We start from the raw sequence: 24,464 nt of genomic DNA on the forward strand, positions 1-24,464 counted from the left end.
GAGAGGAAGAACAGGTTAGGGAGGCAGAGACAGGCTGGGCTGGTTTTGGGATGCAGTGGGGGGAGGGGACGAGCTGGGCTGGTTGTGTGGTGCAGTGGGGGGAGGGGACGAACTGGGCTGGTTTAGGGATGCGGTGGGGGAAGGGGAGATTTCGAAGCTTGTGAAGTCCACATTGATACCATTAGGCTGCAGGGTTCCCAAGCGGAATATGAGTTGCTGTTCCTGCAACCTTCGGGTGGCATCATTGTGGCACTGTAAGAGGCCCATGATGGACATGTCATCTAAAGAATGGGAGGGGGAGTGGAAATGGTTTGCGACTGGGAGGTGCAGTTGTTTATTGCGAACCGAGCAGAGGTGTTCTGCAAAGCGGTCCCCAAGCCTTCGCTTGGTTTCCCCAATGTAGAGGAAGCCACACCGAGTACAGTGGATGCAGTATACCACATTGGCAGATGTGCAGGTGAACCTCTGCTTAATGTGGAATGTCATCTTGGGGCCTGGGATAGGGGTGAGGGAGGAGGTGTGGGGGCAAGTGTAGCATTTCCTGCGGTGGCAGGGGAAGGTGCCGGGTGTGGTGGGGTTGGAGGGCAGTGTGGAGCGAACAAGGGAGTCACGGAGAGAGTGGTCTCTCCGGAAAGCAGACAGGGATGGGGATGGAAAAATGTCTTGGGTGGTGGGGTCGGATTGTAGATGGCGGAAGTGTCGGAGGATGATGCGTTGTATCCGGAGGTTGGTGGGGTGGTGTGTGAGAACGAGGGGGATCCTCTTTGGGCGGTTGTGGCGGGGGCCGGGTGTGAGGGATGTGTTGCGGGAAATGCGGGAGACGCGGTCAAGGGCGTTCTCGATCACTGTGGGGGGAAAGTTGCGGTCCTTGAAGAACTTGGACATCTGGGATGTGCGGGAGTGGAATGTCCTATCGTGGGGGCGGAGGCGGAGGAATTGGGAATAGGGGATGGAATTTTTGCAGGAGGGCGGGTGGGAAGAGGTGTATTCTAGGTAGCTGTGGGAGTCGGTGGGCTTGAAATGGACATCAGTTACAAGCTGGTTGCCTGAGATGGAGACTGAGAGATCCAGGAAGGTGAGGGATGTGCTGGAGATGGCCCAGGTGAACTCGAGGTTGGGGTGGAAGGTGTTGGTGAAGTGGATGAACTGTTCGAGCTCCTCTGGGGAGCAAGAGGCAGCGCCGATACAGTCATCAATGTAACGGAGGAAGAGGTGGGGTTTGGGGCCTGTGTAGGTGCGGAAGAGGGACTGTTCCACGTAACCTACAAAGAGGCAGGCATAGCTGGGGCCCATGTGGGTGCCCATGGCCACCCCCTTGGTCTGTAGGAAGTGGGAGGAGTCGAAAGAGAAGTTGTTGAGGGTGAGGACGAGTTCGGCTAGGCGGATGAGGGTGTCGGTGGAGGGGGACTGGTCGGACCTGCAGGACAGGAAGAAGCGGAAGGCCTTGAGGCCGTCAGGCCTCAACGCTATCAGGCTGCCTCTTTCTTTGACAGTGCTCAGAGTTGCATCACCTTTGAATGAAAATTGCTTTTGCTTGCCTTGGCTGCTCCAGCACCACAGCTCAGACAAGGTCAATATCCTTGACTAAATAGGTTTCAGAGAAAATGCAATTATCAGTTGCGTTGCAGGGTTAGGATGGTGTCTGTTTCTTTTATCCTGGTTAGCTGAAGATTATAATATGGTTTCTCCATACTATATAGGCTCAAGGTTTCCAGAGTGAGATTGAAAATATGCAGCGCTGGCTGGTAGACACTGAACGTCAGCTGTCAGCATCAAAACCTGTTGGAGGTCTGCCAGAAACTGCCAAGGAGCAGCTTAATGTTCATCTGGTATGTATTGTTCAGTAACAAAGGCTGTTCAGATGGTTCAGTTACAGAGTTGGGAGAATAGTGTGAGTCAAAATAATGAACACAAACAAAGTTGGATTTCTTAATGACGATTAGCAGCCCTTGTGCTGAAAAAATTGCTTTATTTGAATTTGGGGCCCATTGTTCTGGAGACAAAACTTGAATGAATTGTGAATCCCAGTTAATGTTCTGACATCTTATTCACTAGTGTTGAATGATGCTCCTAAAGGAGAGGTCGGCACCTGGCGCTGGCTTCAGCAGGACCCCATCTTTCAAGTTCCTTTTGCACAACATGAAAAGTTCTCCTCTGTGAAGATGAGAAACATTCATTTACTTTTATTGGAGAGACTAAAAGTTTAATTTAAATGAATGCATATTATACCTATTTCTTTTTATTGCAAGGAGACAAAAAAAAACCATGACCCATGTTGTCAAGTGTAACATACTCCCTTCCTGGATCAGAAGGGCATAGTTCAAGCTCCACCCCCGAGCCTTGAGCATGTAAATCTAACTCTACATACTGAACCAATGAAGGTGCCATCTTTTGGACAGAAAGTGAAACCATGTGAAATACAATACTGAAGAGAAGGAGGCAATTTCCTTCTAGTCAATATGTATGGTTCAGAAGTATCATTTAAGCTGACTTTTCAACATTTTTTCCATTGATATTTGTGAGAATTTGCTCTGGTTAAAGTAGCTGCTATGTTTTATTTATTCCTTATTCTTTCGTGGCATGTGGGCATCACTGGCGAGGTCAGCATTTGTTGGTCGTCACTGATTCCCTTGAAGTGAGTGAATTACTGAACGATTTAATAGAGTAATTCTAAGAATCAACCATATTTCTGTTGATCAAGAATCACATTTAGGCAGACTAGGTGAGGATGGCAGATTTCCTTCTCTAAAGGACATTATTGAACCAAGTGAGTTTTTGACAACAGTTTGATGATATTAGTTGTGGTTTCCGTTATTGAGATGCCTTTATTTTCCAGATTTATTAATTTTCATTTCAATTCCACCAACTGTAATTTGAACCATGTCCTCCAAGGCATTAGCCTGGGCCTCTGAAATACTAGTCCAGTGACATTACCACAACACCATTGTTTCACATTTCCACAAAACAAAAACAGTCATAGAGAATTCTTGGCCCTCCCCAAAAAAGTGCAGATCTAATGAGGAAGGTAAATGAACCATAGTTAAATCTTTGTTTTTCTTGTCCGAGTGGGAGTAAGCATCTTCCAAACTTTTACGAGTGTCTCCTACAATACTGGGAAACCAGTTAAAATGGTTTGTTTTTCACTACTTGTGACAGTTTCCCTTTTAATGTAGGTGTTCATTACAGGCCAAGGGAACAGCATACTGCCTTGGTGGCCTTTACATAACACTTCACTTGTTCCACCTCACAGTAGCCAGGAACAGAAGTGCATCCTGCATCATACTGTTTCACATTTATCTGAAAGTTCAGTGAGACAGGCACCCTCTGGGCACATCGTCCATCTAGTCACTGGAAAAATCTCCATTTACTTCACCAGGCTTGCATTTGGTGTTGAATTTCATTTTGGTGAATTAAGTTTGGTGTTCACGTCTGATCTTTGCAGCAGCCCAGTATACAGAACAGGGCAGGGCAGGTGGTGAGATAGTGGTAATGTCACTGGCTTAGTAATCCAGAGCCCCAGGCTAATGTTCTAAAGTCTTGGTTCATATTTTACTGAACTCTGGAAGAACATGCCAGCCTAATAACAACTACATAACGATTGTCAATTGCTATTTTAAAAAAAACGAGATAACTGATATCCTTTTAAGGAAAAAGGTCTGTCAACTTTATTTGATTTGGTTTACATGTGACTCCAGTCCCACAGTAATAAATGCTGATTAGATAAAAGAGACAGGTTGAAGAATTTGGAAAAAGTGGAGGCCATTCGGTTCTCTGAGCCAGTTAGACCACTCAGTTAGATCATGACCAGTTTATCTGCCAGTGATCCATATCCTTTCCTAATTATACCCAACCAATCCACCAATTTGAGCTTTGGAAAGTTAAATTGCACAACCGCCACCTCCCATCCCCTACCCTACTAGCATTCACATCTTCTCTGAGGAATGGTGTTCCAGATTTCATTCCCCATTTATGAGAATTTTTTTTTCTGATTTCACTCCTCCACAGACAGGTTCTATTTGATTCTGTCTATCTACCCTTCTGTCATTTTGAATGTCTCACCTAGAATGACAAGGGCAGGAGTTACACAGGAACACCATCACCTGCACGTTTTCCTTCAAGTCACGCACAATCCTTACTTGAAACTGATACGCCGTTCCTGCACTGTCACTGGGTAAAATCCTGAAGTTCCTTTCTAACAGTCCTGTGGATGTTCCTGCTGCACATGAAATACAGCAAGGTTTAGCTCACAGCCACATTCTCCAGGCCAGTTAGGAATGAGCAATACATGCTGGTCTAGCTAAAGATGCCTTCCTCCCATGAACATTTTTTTAAAATTAGATAACCCTACTCCTTCTAAACCCAAGGGAATAAAGGCCAAGGTTACATAACTTCGTGAATACGTGCTTTACATGTTTAAGACCAGATAAGATCTAACGAGAATCTGTAAAAATGAAGTATTCCAAATTGTTCTTAATGGTAATTGGGTATATGTATCCATTTGTGAACACTCACAATTAACAAGGTGATATCTATGTTCACCTAGGAACTCTGTGCTGCATTTGAAGACAAAGAGGAGATCTACAAGAACCTGATAAACAAGGGACAGCTAAGCTATGAGGGAGCTGATGACAGTAATGTGGAACAAGGGATCAACAACCTAAAAGAAAGATGGGAATCAGTTGAAGTAAAACTAAATGAACGAAAGGTACAAACGTGTATTTTGCTAATGTGAAATTGTGTAAAAATGTTCTAAATAATTCTCAGTTTTTAATACAATAGAGCAGGTTTTTATCCTTTGTTTTCCTGAATAATTTTAAAGTCCAATTAAAACAACAACTGCATTCATATGGCATCTTCAAAAGTACATGCAATGCAGCCCAAAACATCACAAAACTATATGATTTATAGGGAAAGATGCAAGTGAAAAGGCATTTAAATACTAAATATTGCTTGTGTCATCATGGACAAGGAGATGTTCCAGAAATAGTAATTATGAAAACTTGCCATTAAATAGGTTATCCCAAGTAGAGGTCAGAGACATTGCTTCACTACGGGAAATGGAAAAGTGTGATGAAGTACAGAGAGCATGGACATTTCTTACTATTAGGTTGAGGCACGTTGTTGAAACAGAGTAGATGTAGCTTTACCCTGCATTTAATCGTATAGTACATAAATTGAGAGTACCAGATACTAGTGCTGGATTCCAAAGTGGAAAATGCTCCACTTCTCACCCTTGACACTCTTCACTTTTAAATACAAAAATACGACAAGAAAGGACGAACAAACTTACACCCCCCAGCATCTTTTATAATCTTCACAGTTTCCATGCCTCACAGACAAATTTCTAAAGTGTAGCTCCTGTTGTAATTTGGGGAAATAATGAGTGCTTTGATTGGACGTGTAGCAATTATGATGGGTGAACAGTTGACCACCATCTCATTATTTGCAGGTTAAACTGGAGGAGGCCCTCAACCTAGCCACTGAGTTTCATAACTCACTTCAAGATTTCATCAACTGGTTGACCCAAGCAGAGCAAACTTTGACATTAGCTTCTTCACCAAGTCTTATTTTGGACACAATTTTGTTCCAGATTGATGAACACAAGGTAAATAACCTGAGATGATGATCAAGAAATACCTAAATTTCTTTGAGAAAAAGAATATTGACCTTTTGTTGCATTGAACAAATACATTCTGCGATCATGTTCCCACATTTTCAGGTTTTTGCCAACGAAGTCAACTCACATCGTGAAAAAATAATTGAACTGGATAAGACTGGGACCCACCTGAAGTACTTCAGTCAGAAGCAGGATGTGGTGCTGATTAAAAATTTGTTGATCAGTGTTCAAGCTCGATGGGAGAAGGTTGTGCAGCGTTCTGTTGATAGGGGAAGAGCACTAGATGATGCAAGGAAACGTGCTAAACAGGTAAAGGAATTTATAGACAATTGTTTTGGAACAGACTAAAATTATGATGTGAAATTTGTTTCTATAGCTTTGTCAAGTGTATGGGAATTAAGTCAAAGTTTCTAGAGGTGTGAAGTCCTAAAATGTTTAATAAGTCTAGAGTTTATATTCTTTATACTAACAGCTGACACTTTGATCTTACAACACTAACATGCTTCTGAAGTACACAGTAGATTCTCTTTCTGTCTCCAGCCTTTGTTACTGCATAGATTTCACCTTATAAAAAAAGACTATTCCACCCAACTATTCCTCACAAGCTACCTCTCATCTTTTGTCATCTAACCCTATTAGCATTTATTATTTTCTCTTTCATACACTTAACTAGCTTACCCTTAAATGTGCCTATGCTGTTCACATTTTAAACCTTCTGTGTAGTAGCAGATACTACCTTCTCATTGGTCTCTAGGTATAAACATTTCTTCTGAATTCACTATTGGAATTATGACTATCTTGTATTTATGACTGTGGATGCACTCATAGCTGCTAAAGTGTAAAGACCATGAAACATCTTTGCTGCTTAATGGAAGACTCAAGTTTGTACATGTTCTAATTTCCTATTTGGATCTATATAGTAAAAGAAATTTAAAAGCAGAAGCCAAATTGCTGCTCAGAAGCAGAATCTGAGTTCACACCCATCATTTATCATTGATGCTCCCTGAGTCCTTTGGGGAGATGCAAGAGAACAGCATCAAATAAAGTTGAGGCATACAGAGAAATGGACGAGATAATGGGATGAATTAGTAGGCTGTTCTTAATAGCAATCTGAGACAGTGCTCCTCATCCCAACTTTCAATGGTTTTTGAATGGTTTTGGTTTGACATCCTGTAGCCCTTAACCTTTCACTTTGACTTGTTCATCCGACCTCTCAGTTTTGCATAGAGGAAGATTAAATAAACTGGATAGTAAAAATAACTCCACAATGAAGGAACAGGAATATTTTCTCTTACAGATTATGATTTTATAATAGTTTTAAATTGTTGAATTATTGTTCATTTTGTTCATTGGAGTTATTCTCATATTTGTTCTAACTGTTCTTTCTAATCTTTCACAAAATATTGTAAGCATCTGGAAGCTGCAGGAGCCTTTCAAGTAAAATACAATGTTATTTTAAGACAATGTTGATGATTTTTATTAATTAACTGTAGTTCCAAGAGGCATGGAAGAAATTAATGGAATGGTTAGAAGATTCAGAAAAAAACCTGGATTCAGACCTTGAAATTGCTAATGATCCAGACAAAGTGAAAATGCAACTTGCAAACCACAAGGTAATGTATACCTCAGTTATTTTGTTATAGATGCAAAAGTACCTCTCTTCCCCAAATGTGTGCGCGTGCGCGCGTGCACACACACACACACACACACACACACACACACACACACACACACACACACACACACACACACACAAAATATTAAACCAACTCAGTAAGCAATACCTAAAAATCGATGATATATGCATTATCACATTATTGTTTTTGTGAGTTAACTGGCTGCTGTATTTCCCACATTAAATCAGTGACTACAATTTAAGAGTACTACATCGGCTGTAAACTGTTTATGGTGAGTTGAGGTTGCGACAAAGCTATATAAATACAAGCTTTTCTACATTAAGAAGCTATCTTATTACTCCTTTTCCTAAGCTCAAATAAAAATAACTTGCATTCGTAATGTACTTTTCATGTCTTCAAGATGCTGCCAACAACCAGTTGACTACTCTATATTTGGAATATATGGCGCCCTGATCCCACTAATCCCATTGAAGCTGTGTGTAACATTAGTTAAACCACATCTACAGTAATGTGCATTTCTGGTCACCACTCTATGGGAAGGATGTGATTACATGAGAGAGGGTGCAGAGGTGATTCACCAGAATGTTGCCTAGGCTAGGGAAATTCAGCTATCAAGATGGACTAGATAGACTGGGTTAACTTTCCTCGGAGGAGAGAAAGCTGAGGGGCTTATTTGATAAAGGTGCACAAAGTTCCAAGGGGCATTGACAGGGTAGAACGGGAGAAGGATCTCCCCTTAGTAGAGCTGTCAGTAACCATGAGATAATTTTAAGGTAAGAAGTAGGAGGTTTAGGGGGCTTTGAGGAAAAACGTTTCACTAGGGTGTTACGAGTATTTGAAACTAACTGCCTGAAAAAGTGGTAGAGATGGGAACCTTCAGGATATTTAAGAACCATTTATATGAGTGCTTGAAATGGCATACCTTACAAGGTTAAGGGCCAGTGGGAGTGATGGAAAATGCGAGTATAATGGATGGATGTTAGACGATATGGGCTGAAGGGCTTCTTCCATGTTTTAAAAACTCTAACACTGATTAACATTATAGTTTTGATTTTCTAGGAAGAAATTTCAGAATGTAATTCCTATTTCAGAGATTTTTAGACTGCTAACTCAAAAGAATAAGGGACGATTAACCTTAATCTATGAATAGTAGCTGCAAAGAATAATTTGAGTAAATTAGCTGCCTTGGAATATTTGTTCATTTAATAAAGCCGTTTATCAATTTATCTGTTACCAAACACAGGAGTTCCAGAAAGCGCTAGGAGCAAAACATTCAGTGTACGACACTACAGTGAGAACTGGTCGCTCGTTAAAAGAGAAGACAACTTTGGCTGATGACCACCAGAAGCTCGATGATATGTTGAGTGAGCTGAGGGATAAGTGGGACACGGTGTGCGGGAAGTCAGTGGAAAGGTAACAAAGTTAATTCAGAAAGATTTGAACTGTAAGAAAGTTGTACTTTTTGAATCTGGCAACAATGTAAAAGTAATTCATGAGTTTGTCTCTGAGACAAGAGTAAATGACAGTGGAAATGATTTACCCCTGAGCACACCCTGAACAAATACTTGAATATGATACAGTTACTGTTGGCACGCAGATGTTCAGCACAGAGTTTGGATGTGAATTGCCAAATACTGCAGTTTTGATCCATGTCCTTACTTTTCTGATTATTTTGATTTCCTTCTCTCGCTTCAATAATTTGCTATGAAAATACAGTCTTATTTCGAAGTTCCAAAGGTGAGAAAATCTGATATCTCTGCTCTGACTTTATGCACCATTATATTGTTATGTGCCTCAAAACTTAACAACATAGGCGACTTCCCAATGAGTTATGACCACAAATATCTAAATTCAGCACAAGGTTTAGGTCTGACTTTGAAAGCTCCCCTTCAAAATAAAAATACTTCAGCGCCCGCAAGTTGAATCTTTGATCTAGTCAACATGTGGTTGCCAGAATGATGGATTTGTCTGAGATCTTTGTTGGTGATTTACTGGGAAGATTAGCATTGTCCGATTTGTAGACCATCTATTCCTGCGCATTTGGAAGGTCGTTAGTTAACACCCTGGTGCTTGACCAGCAAGCCATGTTGTCCTTGTACACTGTGGCAGTCTGTCATGCTATCTATACACAATTCCTCTGGGGAGAAATTCCATTGTGGAAGTACGAGAAAATTGAATTATCTGATCATGAGCACAGTAGGGATTGTTTATAATGAGGCAAAAATGTTTGGACCATTAAGGAGGATTATAATGTTTTGCATTGGAAGACAATAAATAGAATTAACGAAAGATGACCTGTTGTGATAATTGTTGGTGTATTATCTCTCATGCATATGTGTATAAAAGTGCTAGTTTAGAAGGACATTACCAATACATCTTGAGTTTTCTCTGGAAATTAAATTTCATGAATATAATTGAGCTACATCTAGGGTAAAACCAGTTGGCTTAGTTACACAGCTGTGGTTCAAATCTGGTAACAAAGATACAAAAGCGTAAAAATTTTTTAAAAAACCATTTCTCTCTCTGCAGCTGTATTTAGATCCTGAGCCCATTTTCCTCATTTGGCCCCAGTATTTGCAGTCTATAATACTGCAATTTTAATGATTAGCTGATAGTTTTCAAAGCAATTCATAAACTGAATTATGTAGAAAGCTTTATTTTTTTTTAAAACATTCACTTTACATCTTTATTACTTTAAGTCACAACTAAAGATTTCAAACAGCGTTCTTAATGAAACACGCAGGCAGTCAAGTGATCAGATTAAAGCTTTGAGCATATCTTGATGTCTGCTATTGTTTCTGATGGAAATGATTTTCAGGGTTTTTGGTAGTGTTTTTTGTTTTATTCTGTGCCAGCAGGGAGTAGATTGCTGGGAAATTTGTTGGATGCTCCGAGGAGTCAGCCCATGGAACTAGGGCTACAGTTTAAATATAACCTTAAGTGCAACCACTTGACATCCAAGAATAATCAAGCATTACTGATATACAGCTGTTGGTCAGTAGGCCCCTCAAGCCTACTTCACAAACTGTACTGGTTTGAGCATCCTGACTGAACACTTCGTTCCACGTGTATGGAATGAACTGCGAAAGGAAGTGGTGGAAGCTGGTACAATTACAGCATTTAAAAGGCATCTGGATGGTTATGAATAGGAAAGGTTTACAGGGATATGGGCCAAATGCTGGCAGATGGGACAAGATTAATTTAGAACATAGAACAATACAGCGCAGAACAGGCCCTTCGGCCCTCAATGTTGCGCCGACCTGTGAACTAATCTAAGCCCCTCCCCTACACTATCCCATCATTATCCATATGCTTATCTGAGGACTGTTTAAATGCCCCTAATGTGGCTGAGTTAACTACATTGGCAGGCAAGGCGTTCCATGCCCTTACCACTCTCTGAGTAAAGAACCTGCCTCTGACATCTGTCTTAAATCTATCACCCCTCAATTTGTAGCTATGCCCCCTTGTACGAGCTGAAGTCATCATCCTTAGACCTACTAGGGTATCTGGTCGGCATGAACGAGTTGGACTGAAGCGTCTTTTTCTGTGCTTTACATGTCTATGACTCTGTGACACACATCCAGCAGCCATATAATTGGCCAGGACATTGATGAACATGTCATTTGGCCATGGAACTAATGAGATTGTGGGGAGGGCAGTGATATCAAGGGTCAGTTAGTGTTCCTCTATGAAAATACAGTCTTATTTTGAAGTTCCAAAGGTGAGAAAATCTGATATCAGCTTGCATGTTTAACTAACTCCTTGTATTACTAAACTTTTTTGTGGGTGAGGCCGGTGCTTTGCAGGATAATGGAATGCAGCTGAAATCTCATCTCATTTCTTCCTGACTGGACAAACAATCTGTCAAAAATAGCATTTATTGACTTGACAGCCTCTCATCATAGGGGCACAACGACTCATTTCAAACAGAACTGAAGTAGTTAATTTTAGACTGCCTGCCTAACAGCCAGAGGTACTGTCAGAGATTTAGATTAGATTCTCCTTTGTCTCCTGTGTCCCTACCGTCACCACTCCCATTTCTCATTATGACTTTGTGTTCTGCAAGGTAGAGTTCCACCAAAAAGCATTTATTGCACTTAGTTAATTCTTTAAAAATGAGCTGGGTGAATATTTGAACAAATTTGAAATTAAGGTAGTAAAGTTAAGGATGGGCATTAATATAAGTAATGGTTAAAGATGTAGACGTTCAGTGTCTGTTTGTGCCATGGACATTTGTCTGTCTAGTGTAACTCAGCAGATTAATTTAGTTATGTATTTGCCACTGTATGTGTTAGTCATATAAAAATATTGGTGTGTTATCTTAAGGTACACTTAGTGACACTGGAGGATGTCGCTGATGGCAGGGTGCATTCTGCGTGGTCTGTTAATAAAAGTGTTTGTCCACTTTTTTGCAAATTGTTAACATGCCCTTGAATCCTGTTTCTAAGATTCATTTGAGTGAAACCTCTTTGCATCCAAGTTCATAAATCACAAACTCACAGATTTAATGTCACCGGATGGCAGGCTCCCATCAAAGTTTCACAGTGGAAATCATTGTTTTAATCTTGACAGTTACTGTGAATCTTACTTGCCTTTTGGTTTTTCCACCCATTCTGTAAAGCTTGAGTAACTGTCTCAGTTTAAATGAAGTCTTAAGTACCATTCATGTCTTGACTGGGGCACCCATGTGTATTGCGTTACGTTTTATTTCTCCAAGATTCTGTCCTGAAACTGCTGACTGATGCTGTCCCTGCCACATGTCCGTGCACATTAGATGGTCCACTGAGAGTTCAAAATCAAGCCAGTCATTGTTTCACGCTCTTGGAAATATCTAGTTATTAAAAAAAAAGTTCAGATCAGGATCGGTGCTGGGTCCACTGCTTTATGCCATTTATTTGGATGTGCATACAGGGGACATGGTCAGTAAATTTGCAGATGATACCAAAATTGGAGGTGTAGTGGACAACGAAGAAGGTTACCTCAGAGTACAATGTGACCTTGATCAGATGAGCCAATGGACCAAGGAGTGGCAATGGAGTTTAATTTAGATAAATTTGAGATGCTTCGTTTTGGAAAGGCACATCAGGGCAAGGCTTATACACTTAATGGTAAGATCCTGAGGAGTGTTGCCAAATAAAGAGACTTTGGTGTGTGTTTTTATAGTTGCTTGAAAGTGGAATCACAGGTAGATAGGATTGTGAAGAATGTGTTTAGTAGGCAAGCCTTTATTGGTCAGTGTGTTGAGTATAGAAGTTGGGAGGTCATATTGCGGCTGTACAGGACATTAGTTAGGCTACTTTTGCAATAATACATTCATTTCTGATCTCCCTGCTATAGGAAAGATGCTGTGAAACTTGAAAGGTTTCAGAAAAGATTTACAAGCATGTTTCCATGGTTGGAGGCCTTTAGCTATAGGAAGAGACTGAATAGGTTAGGGCTATTTTCCCTGGAGTGTCAGAGACTATGGGGTGACCATATAGAAGTTTATAAAATCATGATGGGCATGGGTAGGATGAATAATCAAGGTCTTTTCCCTAGGATGGGGGAGTCCAAAACTAGATGGCATAGGTTTAAGGTAAGGGTGAAGATTTCAAAGGGACCTAAGCAGCAACCTTTTCATGCAGAGGATGGTTCTTGTGTTGAATGAACTGTCAGAGGAAGTGGTGGAAGCTGGAACAATTACAACATTTAAAAGACGTTTGAATGGATACATGAATACAAAGGGTTTGGAGGGATATGGGCCAAGTCCTGGCAGATGAGACTAGGTTAAGATATCTTGTTGGCATGGACAAGTTGGACTGAAGGGTCTGTTTCCGAGCTGTATATCTCTGTGACTCTACCTTATCCTGTAATTATTTTTCTGCTAGGCTTCCACTCCACACATTTTAAAATTATTTGTTCGCTAGATGTGGCTGCCACTGACTAGTCTAGCATCTATTGCCTATCCCTGATTGCTCTGGTGAAAGTAGTGGTGATGGGGTGGTAATTGGCCAGGCTTGATTTGTCCTACTTGTGGAGGGCAAGAAAGACCTTAGCAGTTTCCCACATTGCTAGATGGATGCCAGTGTTGTAACTGTTCTGGAACAGCTTCACTAGGGACAAAAGTCTTTCGTCCTTTTGCAAGAATAGTGTCATGTTCCATACACTTTGCAGTATCTAGCACCTTCAGTCATTTGTTGTTTTCACGTGGAATAAATTGAATTAGCTGAAGACTGGCAGCTAAGAAGCCAGGATCTCAGGAGATGGCTGAGATGGATCATCTTCTCAGTCCTCTGGGTTAAGGTGATTTCAAATGCTTCCGCCTTATCTTTTGCACTGATATGGTGGGCTCCCCATTCGTTTTGTTTTTCTCTTTAAACTTATGTCTGTTTACTGATTTCATTTCCTTCTTTTATCTGTCCTTTATCTACCATTCTTGCATTCCTTTGTTTTATTTTTTTTTCATGCACTAAGGTTGTGTGGAGTGAGATAGTTTTCCCTTGACTTGGATGTTCCCAACCTAGTTAACTCAGCAAAGATCCAAGCCACACTCCTAGCATTGTATCAGAGGCAGTCAGACACGGGTTTCAAAGTTAGTAACAGAATGATGGTGCCAGTTAAGATGGGGCTGCCAGAGAGGTGTGAGTGATTTAGGGTAGGAGATTACAAAACTGGTGCTGTTGCAAAACTGGTGGAAGTGGGAAGGAATTTTGTCACCTGCATGTTTCTATCTTTGCTGTGCTGCATTTATGCTGTTCTAATTGGTTTTCAGACAGTCAGCCCTGAGGACATAGCGTGAGCAGATCTACTGCCATTTGATTCGGGAGAGGAGAAGACATGGGTTCAAAGCTATTGAATTGGTGTCTTGGAGAGGGAAAAATATCAAAGCAATTGAAAGAACAAATGATGATATCGGCCAGTGAATGAGTGATTTGAGTTTCTAATTTGTTTGTGTTATTTCTATGATGTCTTTTGCTTCAATAGTAGAATGCATGAAAAACTGTCAAGTGGCATCATAGTTTAATCACAAAAATGCAAATTTAAATGATTCTACATAATTAGTCCTGGGATCTGATTGGTCTCTGGTGAATTAGTAGTGATTCGTTGAATGGATACTGGTCTCTGCAATTGATTAGCCAATTTCTGCCATGTCATGTGTTAAATAAACACTTCTGCATTGTTTATGCACTGTATCACATACATATGTGCAACATATTTGAGACTGAATGACGACAAGAGTTATAAAAAGAAACTATATATGACCTTGTTGCATATGGAAAGTGCAAGTTCTATTGACTTGCATGGTAATAACATGCTGATGTATCCAGCCTGGCAGTGATTAAAAAATCTCTCACCCCTGAACTTCAAATTCAATTGCACCCATATTGTTCTGCGTTAACATCACTGAAATGAATTACATAGTGTCATGTTCATTTTTAAAAAGCAGTGAATTAGTATCTCATTCATAAAATGTTTGCAATTAATGATGCATTGCTGTTTAAAAACCATAAAAATGATGCCAAGTGCTTAAAGCTGTTTCCTATTGCTATTGAAGTCAATGTTCTCAAAATGACAGCAGCAAAAGATTTCACGTCCTGTAATGTATATTTTTTCTAGTATTATGAAGTGGTTCATATGAGAAATGCCTACCATAAGACTAATGTTGAATATTAAGATATGTTGCATTTGTCTGCTTATTATGAGCTGAAAATCTTATTAACCAAGTCAATTAGATGTCCTTTGGTGAATGCCATGTAGCAGATACATGTTCATAGATTAAATAATTGCTGGCTTAAAAAACACAGCTCAGTTATAGATTTGAAAACTGTGCAAAGCTAATTCCATATCCAGAAAATAAATATTGAATATAACAATTGCAAGCTCGATCCCAGCATTTACAAAAGTGTTAAGATTCTTTTCAGTTTGTTACTTCTGCTGAATTTTCCGATTTTGTGTTTTCCACTGCTGAACATAGTAGATGGAGCTTTTGATCTTGGTATGTTGTAAAAATGGCAATGGCAGTTCTTCATGTGAGTATTTCCACGACCCTGGAGCTTGAGCTTTATCCCCACTCACCCTGGATGCTCACCTTCCAACAAGGGCTACTTGAGACAATTTTCAATCCTGAAACCTCATTCTCAGCTCCTGATCACAGTGACTAATTCTGATATCTCACCTTCCTGCCTGAGATATTCTCATAATGCAGACAGGAACTAGATTTTTAGATACTCCTGGTTTGTGATGTTCGTTGTTCTGCCTGGCAATGTCCTTTGGACACTGACCCATTAGGAAGCCCCCAGTGAGATTTTTAATCAATCCTGACTGTTTACATTTCTTCGTAAATATTTTTGAAGGCATGTTGTGACTGGTGTTGGAGGTAACAGGAGTAGATTTTCAAACTAGCAAGCCAAGCTTCCTGTCTGCGGTTTTAAGTTTGAAGAAGATTCAGCTGTGTCTGTCACTGCCTAATCCTAGTGTATAATTTCTGCCTTTCCATTTCAGACAGAACAAATTGGAGGAAGCATTGCTGTTCTCTGGCCAGTTTACAGATGCCTTGCAAGCCCTGATCGATTGGCTGTACAAGATTGAGCCCATGCTGGCTGAAGATCAGCCAGTGCACGGGGACATCGACCTGGTGATGAACCTGATTGATGCTCACAAGGTATTGGGATCTGTTTCTGTCGGTGTTACACTGAGAAGTACTCTCCCTCATTCTTCTTCCCACCTCCCCATGTCCTCCCCAACCGAGCCTCACAACATCCATTGGCAACTGTCTGAATTAATCTATCAAAAATAACTTACAGAATCCAGATTTCCTTGAGTGATTTATCGTGCTTCATTCAGCAAGTTAATTTGTTGATTGCTTGTAGAAATGTCTGTCTGCCAAACTTGAGAATGCAGTTGCTGCTCAGAGTCCAGCTGGTACTTTGAGATATTCCAAATAAATTAAATTTATCTGTGGACTTGCATCAAATCTGATTTTAGATCTTTTAAAGTATGCTATTTTTAGAAAAGACAGTAAGTCTCATGTCTGTATTTTTAAAAATCAACCTTGAAATCCTGATCATGTTAGCTCAAAGCATAGAAGCTGTGAATGGCAGAAACATCTGTGAATAAGGACACTGCTTCCCTCATTACTTCACATCCCCAGCACTCGTCCCCTACACCCAACATTAGAGTGGATCATGTGGAAAATCTCTCTGCACAGCTGTCCATTGCATTTGTTTGAATAATGATGTGGAGGTGCAGGTGTTGACCTGGGTGGACAAGGTCAGATGTCACACGACACCAGGTTATTGTCCAAGAGGTTTATTTGAAATCGCAAGCTTTTGAAGCACTGCCCCTTCATCAGGTGAGGTCGGTAATTTCACCTGACGAACGAGCAGCACTCCAAAAGCTTTGTGATTTCAAATAAACCCTTTGGACAATAACCTGGTGTTGTGTGACATTTGACCTCGTCTAAATAAAGCAACACTTGTCAGCATTACGTGATTGTTAATTAATAATTGTTAAATAAACAACATGATCGTTTATTCAGGGACCACACAGTTGAAGAGAACAAGAGGAGGTCACTTGTTAAATTTTTCACAGAGTAGAAGGATTACAGTTTTCATACTTCTCTCTTTATTTTGGTTTCAATACAAGTACCATAAATAACCAATTCCCAGTTAAATTTGATAAAGGCTTTTCATTGTGACAAAACTGGCTACTTAAACATAGTTAAGGATGCAGGTCAATTTCACACGAGTGATTTGGAAAGAAAATTGCCACTGAGCCATATATGATGTGAGGACAGGTGACCATAAGCTTTGTCTAAGTGATAGGTTTTTACATTTCCTTGAGAATAAGTGACATTTGAAATGCAGAGGCTTGGGCAGGTCATTTAAGTTTTATGCCCAGTCACCTTTTTCAACAAAAAAGGCTACCAGCAGTGTGGCAATTAGAATTAGGGATGCACAAGAAGCCAGCATTCAAGGAACACAGCGATTCTGAAGGATTGCGGAGCTAAAGTGGGTTACAGGAATATGGAGACAAAGGCCATGCGAGATTTGACAACAAGAGTAGCAAGTTTGGAATGAAGACAGTTCATAGTTGCTTGAAAATTTTCTTCGTATTTTATAACAGTCTTAATGAATTAGTTGTTCTCCTGTGTTGAAATCCACAAAGCGTTGTTGTGGGTTTTAGGCAGGGAGAGAACAAGGGCAGCCAATACAGAATATGGCATTAAAGGGCTAGTTAAGGTGAATAGCATAGCTCCCTTTATGGAGAAATAAGGCAAATAGATGAGTAAGAATGAATATAAGGATAAATTTCTGGAGTTTATGCGGAGCACAATGTGTGGCTCGGATTTGTTGGCCCAATGGCCTATTTCTATGCTGTAATTGTTATGTTATTAATTCACATTTCATTGATATCCATGTTGACTTGGGGCACTTAGGAGTGTTGCTGTTTTTCACACACCATGTATGCATTTGTTCCCAGTGATGTTCAGTGATTGTCGTCGGGCTCATTGCGCTGTCAACCCGTGTAGAGTGTTCACTCATGTAGAACCTGTCTGAGTGTATAACAATGGGATTGTTTTCTGTGAAGGTCTTCCAGAAGGAATTGGGCAAACGAACCAGTGGTGTCCAAGCCCTCAAACGCTCTGCCCGTGAATTGGTGGATGCCAGCCGTGATGATTCCTCCTGGGTCAAGGTGCAGATGCAAGAGCTCAGTACTCGCTGGGAAACTGTCTGTGCCCTCTCTGTCTCCAAGCAAGCCCGACTAGAACAAGCCCTGAACCAGGTAAACGATTATATTCTCTATGTAAGCACGAATATAAAGGAAAACGGAGTTCTCCATTTTATCAATGTTGTTTTGCCCTTCTGAACACGCAGTACTTTCATTATTGCAAAATCACCCTGAGTGCGTCAACCAGATTGAGTGCAGGTACCTAACATGGATGTATCACATTGGGTGGAGGTGAGATATGGCAGTATGGGGCTGTTGATGTGGAAGTGTGAGGGATGTGGGGTCATCCAGGATTCTGTGATAGGCATGTGTCTGGGTGTTTGGATTTAGGAATGTGTCTGATTGTCATGTGTGTGCACGTGCGTGTGTGTGTGTACGTCTGTTGGGGAGCAAGGAATGACCACAGTTGGGGTAGACTCCCTGGCACACAGGGAGGTCATTTCGCCCATCATATCTGTTCTGGCTGTTGCCAAGCACCATTTAAGCCAACCTGGCTTGCACTTGCTCCATAGTTTTCCCTTTTTATCTCGCACACCCAGATCCATAAACATGCACCAACTCCAAGATATACATGCTCAGGCCATACCAGACACACACAAACTTCTGTCAATCTTGGATGATTTTTATTTTTTTTTAACCTGAAAAGATCACCAAGGATAACTGTCAGACCCAAACTGCCCAAAACTAACTAATGCCAGCACAGTCCAAGGAGTGACCCTCAGATCTTTCTCAAAGTTACACAGTGCATTTAATCATCTGAGCCTACAACCAACTCTCAGTATTCAGTCTGAAGCAAGCTTTCTTGAAACTCATTTATTTTTCTTCTCTCCTGCTCTTGTTCAAAATTGAAATAACTTAAAAGTCCATATTTTCTTCTGGCTGCCAAGTTGTGACTGGTCCGACAGATATATGTTGTACTTGCAGGCTGAGGAATTCCACTCTGCAGTGCATGTATTGCTAGAATGGTTGGCTGAAGCCGAACAGACCCTTCGTTTCCATGGCGTTCTTCCAGATGATGATGAGGCCCTGCGTGTGCTTATAGAACAACACAAGGTAGGCAAGAAGTTGGAAATAGTTTTTTAAAATGATTCATACCATATAATTCTTAATGGGTGTGAATAACAGAAAGCACACTGCGTTTAGATTTTGGAGCAAATGAAGTTGCAAATATGATTTAAATTACTGCTGCCACAAAACTTGTGTGTAGCTCAACGATTGCAAGGTTTTCAGGGACATAGTTTAATGTCAAATAATATTTGGGGACGGTGTCGGTGGTAATAGATACAGGAGAGTTTGCAAGGGCATATCCAGAAAATCCTATTGGCAGTAGGCCTACCTTGTACAATTTGGGTTGGGAACAATTGTTGCATTGGCACAGCATTTTGACGTCTTTAACTCTGTGGTTTGCAGCAATCTTTCATTCATGGATAGGATGTCATTAGATCTTCCCTGAATTTCCTTTCAGTTCCCATTTTCTCACTTTCTGTCCTGTTGCCTTAATCTGGACACACACACGCACACACACAAATTTACTGAATAGCATCAGATGAATTGGGGGTAAAAAACAAAAGAACTGCAGATGCTGGAAATCAGAAACACAAACCAAAATTTCTGGTAAAACTCAGCAGATCTGGCAGCAGCTCTGAAGAGAAAGCAGAGTTAACGTTTCGGGTCCAGTGACTTTTTCAGAACAGTTCTGAAGAAGGATCTCTGGACCCGATATGTTAACTCTGCTTTCTCTCCATGAGATGAATTAACTCCATTCTCTGCCAGCAAATAGCATATGGTTCTGGTCAACAATATGATGTACTGGAAGGTAGGTGAGAGGGGAGGAATTTAAGCACTTATGGAAAATAAAGCATGATATAATTTTTTAAATTCAGGTTTCTTGAAGGTTGAGCTATTGTTTTATATGATACTTGAATGCATGTTAGATAAAGGGGATCTCTGACAAGGAGCAATGTATGACAGGATTTGATGCATTTATGTAACCCATTATGTCCTAAGCTAGGTTTTGAGTGAATATCAGTTTGGAACACATGCTGTATTCTGTTTATTTTCAAGATCGATATTATGGAGTGAAGGTGGATGTAAATGATTGTTTTCACAGTAAGCTATGGGTCCCTATTTGGTTCTAGTAATATAAGAAGTCCATGAAATACTTCAGTGAGACAACAAAGGGCATTTTAAGCCCAAAAAGCACATGGATATTGGATGGATGGAATATAATTTGATCAAAGTCTGAAACCGACAACATCCTCCCCCAAAAAGCAGTGATGTGCTTCTGAGACTTTATAAAGCTCTAGTTAGGCCCCATTTAGAATACTGTGTCCAATTTTGGGCCCCACACCTCAGGAAGGACAGTCTGGCACTAGAGCGTGTCCAGCGGAGATTCACACGGATGATCCCTGGCATGGTAGGTTTAACGTACAATGAATGGCTAAGGATCCTGGGATTGTATTCATTAAGAGTTTAGAAGGTTGAGGGGAGACTAATGTATGGCTTAGAAAGGGTGGACGCTGGGAAGTTGTTTCTGTTAGGCGGGGAGACTAGGACCCGTGGGCACAGCCTTAGAATTTGAGGGGGTAAATTTAAAACGGAAATGAGGAGACATTTCTTCAGCCAGAGAGTGGTGGGCCTGTGGAATTCATTACCAAGGAGCGCAGTGGAGGCGGGACATTAAATGTCTTCAAGGCAGAGATCGATAAATTCTTGATCTCACAAGGAATCGAGGGCTATGGGGAGAGTGCAGGGAAGTGGAGTTGAAATGCCCATCAGCCATGATTAAATGGCGGAGTGGACTCGATGGGCCAAATGGCCTTACTTACAGTCCTATGTTTTATGGATTCAGTTTTGGTGAAAGCAGTATGGGAGTTGAGTGACCACCCCAGTCCAAGACCGTGGTCCCTGTTTGTATTCATGATTTGAAATTCAATAATGGCTTTGGGGAAACCCACCCACTAAAGCAAAACAAAGGACTTTTGGATCAGGAGTCAAGGACTGAATTCATTGAGCCAGACTGGCCAGTACCCTGTGATTGTCTATCTCAATCAATCCTCCATCCTCAACCTCCATGATTCTTCTAATCTTCTTCTGACCTGCCCATGGCTTTTACGTACTCCTCACCACATCATCCCAAAAGGCCTCCATTACACCTGAACCTCCAATTTTATTACCGACTCCATGTCCCTGTACCCTCCAAAATAACCTGCCCGGGACATGATCATTACTGATCCAATGTGGTCTCATCAAAGCCCTGTATAACTGAAATAAGACGTATTTCTGACCCTATTTCTGAGCTCAAAGCCTCTTGCCATTATGGCCAATGTACCATTATCTTCCTAATTATTTGCTATACCTGCCTGCCTACTTCCACTGACTGGAGAACAAGGATGCCCATATCGCTCTGTACATCCAAATTTCCCAATGTGTCACCTTTTAAACAATGCTCTGCCTTTCTGTTTCTCAAATACTGAAAATCTGAAATGAAGGCAAAAAAATTGAAAATCTGAAGTAAAAAACAAAAGTGTTGGTCATGAAGCATCTTTGGAGATAATAGAGTTTACAAGATATGGAGGAATTGAAACAGAATCTTCGCAAAATGCAGATGAGAAGACGTGTAATCAGTCTAGCCTTGTGAGTTAGTAGTCGAAGAATGGTTATTGTTTGTCAGTCTGTTCCAAGAAATGGAGATTGGGAAGTTGAGGAAGAGAAGAGTAGGAGGCAAACCATGTGAAGACGAGGAAATGTGGAAAATGAAAGCAAAGTTGATGAAATTTTGCTAGAATGGGAAGTGATACCAATGTGTTCATCAACGTGCAGGTGCGAAAGGAATAGGACTGGAATAAGAAATGTTCCATGATCTAACACCAAAGTATTAGACATAGCCAGGAGTTTTACTCATTCCCATGTGTTTCTATTCCTGCAGATTCTGCCTAACTTGAGCATTTGCAGCATTTTATTCTTCTTTCTCTTTGTTTACATTGAGGATGGACTGAACCAGTGGAATTTGTTCAGTACTTTTTTATGCCTGAGATGGATACTTGCATTTGTTTTAGAATCCAGCACGCTTGTGCCTGCTGGTTATCAAGTCCGTCTTTCATTTAATCTTTTGGAAGTTCTCAGAAGTGAGAAGCAGAGTCATGTGAAGTTTGCAATATTTCCAGAAAGACTGTTTGATTTAATAAAATAGTGCCTTATTAGCACATGAGACGAGATGCACCTCTCTTCTTGATGCCAAATTTCTGTATGTTGCCCTGGAGGGGGCAGAGCTGAGAATGTCAGTGGCTCATTGATTTGTGAAAGTAAAAGTGAGCAAATTAGACAATCTTATAGCAACTCACTTGAGTTTTGATCTGATTTGGCAGAAATTGGTTAATTAAGTGGTTGTTAGATTTTTAAAACCTGAATGAGCTTGGACTGCTCTTTTTCTAAAAAAGTTGCCAAGCAGTTCACCAAGTTAGATCACAGTATGTGGTGCAACAAAATTGAGAATTACTGTGTGCTCTTACATGTTACTCGTAATGGGTTATGATTTGCAATGAACACAGCATCAGAGAATGTTGAGGCACAAAATAATGCCATTTGGCCCATAGCGCCTCTGCTAGTATTAATCCTGAAGGTAATTAAGACCCGCAGCTAGTAGAGTAAAATGAATAAAGACTGACAAACAAGGGAGGTGTGGGCCTAGTCGTATTATCACTGAGCCATTAATCCAAAAACTTAGTTAATGTTCTGGAGGCCTGGGTTCGAATTCCACCACAGCAATTGGCAGATTTTGAATCCAATTTAAATAAAATGTAAAGACTGACAGGGGCAGATGTTTATGTGGGAAAAAGTAATTGTTGGAATTATTGGTGTGTGAGTTAGAATAAGGCATAGGTTCAAGTGCCACCAGTTGCAGAAGTGTTTGATAATTTTCTGAACAGGTTGATTAGAAAACATAGAAACCTGCAATAGAGACTGATTGAGGGCTCTTACGACACAGCAGTAGTGTCTGTACCTCTGGATAAGGACGTCAAGTCCTGCCTGTATTAACATATCTGAACAGTTTCATTAGAAAGTGTAACGACCGACTGTAAAATCTAAGAAATGCTTGCGCTTATTTAGATCCCTTCACAACCTCATGACATCCCAAAGAGCTTCAAAAAGACCACCTGGCATTGACCTAGATACCTGAAAAGACAACAGCAGAAACAGTGCTATGGACGCTTGCAAAGTCCTCCTTAGGAATACCTGGGGACTTGTGCCACATTAGGACAGCTGTCACACAGACTACTCAAGCAGCAGCCTGATATAGTCATACTCACAGAACCATACTTGACAGGCAAAGTCCCAGGCACCACTCTCACCATTGAATCTCTACAGTGTGAAAGCAGCCCGTTCAGCCCTTCAAGTCCACACATAGATTGGTTTATTGTCTTATTGCAAAGAAGGTTTAGTGCAGCAATCCATATTAACCTAAATGCTCAAATGGCCGGAATGATTGTCTGTCTGCTGAGCCATGGCTGCTATCTTCTGAAGTAAATGGTACAAACCATGAAACGTGTTGTTAAACGTAATCTCCTTATGAATAGGTTGTTGTGTATTTTCTTCCGTAGCATATTAAACTTGGATCTCAAAGTTATTTTTATTGATGCATCTGGTGATTTTAAAGTGGATCTTTAATCTGACATCGAGGACTAATTTGATTCTTGCACATTTTTTCAAAAAGGAGTTTGCAAGGAAACTGGAAGAAAAGATGATTGAGCTGAATTTAGCAGTGGGCATGGGAGAAGCTATCCTATCTATCTGCCACCCAGACTCTATCACAACTATCAAACATTGGATCACAATAATCCGAGCCAGATTCGAAGAGGTGATTAACTTGAAATAGAGATGTAATTGAGCAGCTGTGTACAGTTTATATCATTTTTAAATGTGACAGAAATGGACTATTCTAGGCTATGAGCCTCCAGCCTCTGAATCACCACATTAACTCGTTAGCTGCAATTTATCCTTTTGCTATATGTGTATATAACATATGTATGGATGACAGAAGTATGTCATTGTGTATAATAAACTGCACATGATATGCATGTACTTCAAACAGAGTTGGATTTTCAGCAGTGGATTTCCAGCCCATTTTACTGCAATCCCCAAACCCACTCTTCAACCATCACTCCGGGTTAATTGCTATATTGTGGCAATCCCAGGTTTTGTAATTTGGGGAGCTCAGCACAATGAATCCCAAGAATTAAGAAAACTTGAAAAGCAAAATGACTGCTCCTCATCTCTTTGTTATCTTGCCCTGCAGAATGATGCATCTATGTTTCAAGTTGTAGCCTTCATATTTCCTTTCTCTTTCCCACCCAATTTCTGTGTTCTGTTGAGGTAGTTCCAAAACCAGTAGCTTCCAATGCTGCATTTCGATATGCTGGTATAAGCAGTGAAGGGGTGACGTGAGGTGACTTGACAATTTTATTTTGTTCTGCTCCTTCGCTGAGGGAAGACACCATCCT

The 24,464-nt window shown here is 40.7% G+C and overlaps 1 protein-coding gene across 2 annotated transcripts in view; it reads left to right on the top strand.

The window, feature by feature from the left end:
- The window catches only part of dst (dystonin), a 528,150-nt gene that overhangs the window by 456,882 nt on the left and 46,804 nt on the right, over positions 1 to 24,464 (top strand). For both annotated transcript variants that reach the window (XM_048530258.2, XM_048530256.2), the window contains 10 exons: positions 1,701 to 1,829; positions 4,544 to 4,705; positions 5,450 to 5,605; positions 5,720 to 5,926; positions 7,111 to 7,230; positions 8,498 to 8,667; positions 15,736 to 15,895; positions 17,824 to 18,018; positions 18,889 to 19,017; positions 23,678 to 23,821. In XM_048530258.2, coding sequence (XP_048386215.2) covers positions 1,701 to 1,829; positions 4,544 to 4,705; positions 5,450 to 5,605; positions 5,720 to 5,926; positions 7,111 to 7,230; positions 8,498 to 8,667; positions 15,736 to 15,895; positions 17,824 to 18,018; positions 18,889 to 19,017; positions 23,678 to 23,821 — 1,572 coding nt within the window. The remainder of the gene's footprint in view (positions 1 to 1,700; positions 1,830 to 4,543; positions 4,706 to 5,449; positions 5,606 to 5,719; positions 5,927 to 7,110; positions 7,231 to 8,497; positions 8,668 to 15,735; positions 15,896 to 17,823; positions 18,019 to 18,888; positions 19,018 to 23,677; positions 23,822 to 24,464) is intronic.

This window comes from Stegostoma tigrinum, chromosome 4, assembly GCF_030684315.1.
Source record: "Stegostoma tigrinum isolate sSteTig4 chromosome 4, sSteTig4.hap1, whole genome shotgun sequence".
Classification (NCBI taxonomy): domain Eukaryota; kingdom Metazoa; phylum Chordata; class Chondrichthyes; order Orectolobiformes; family Stegostomatidae; genus Stegostoma; species Stegostoma tigrinum.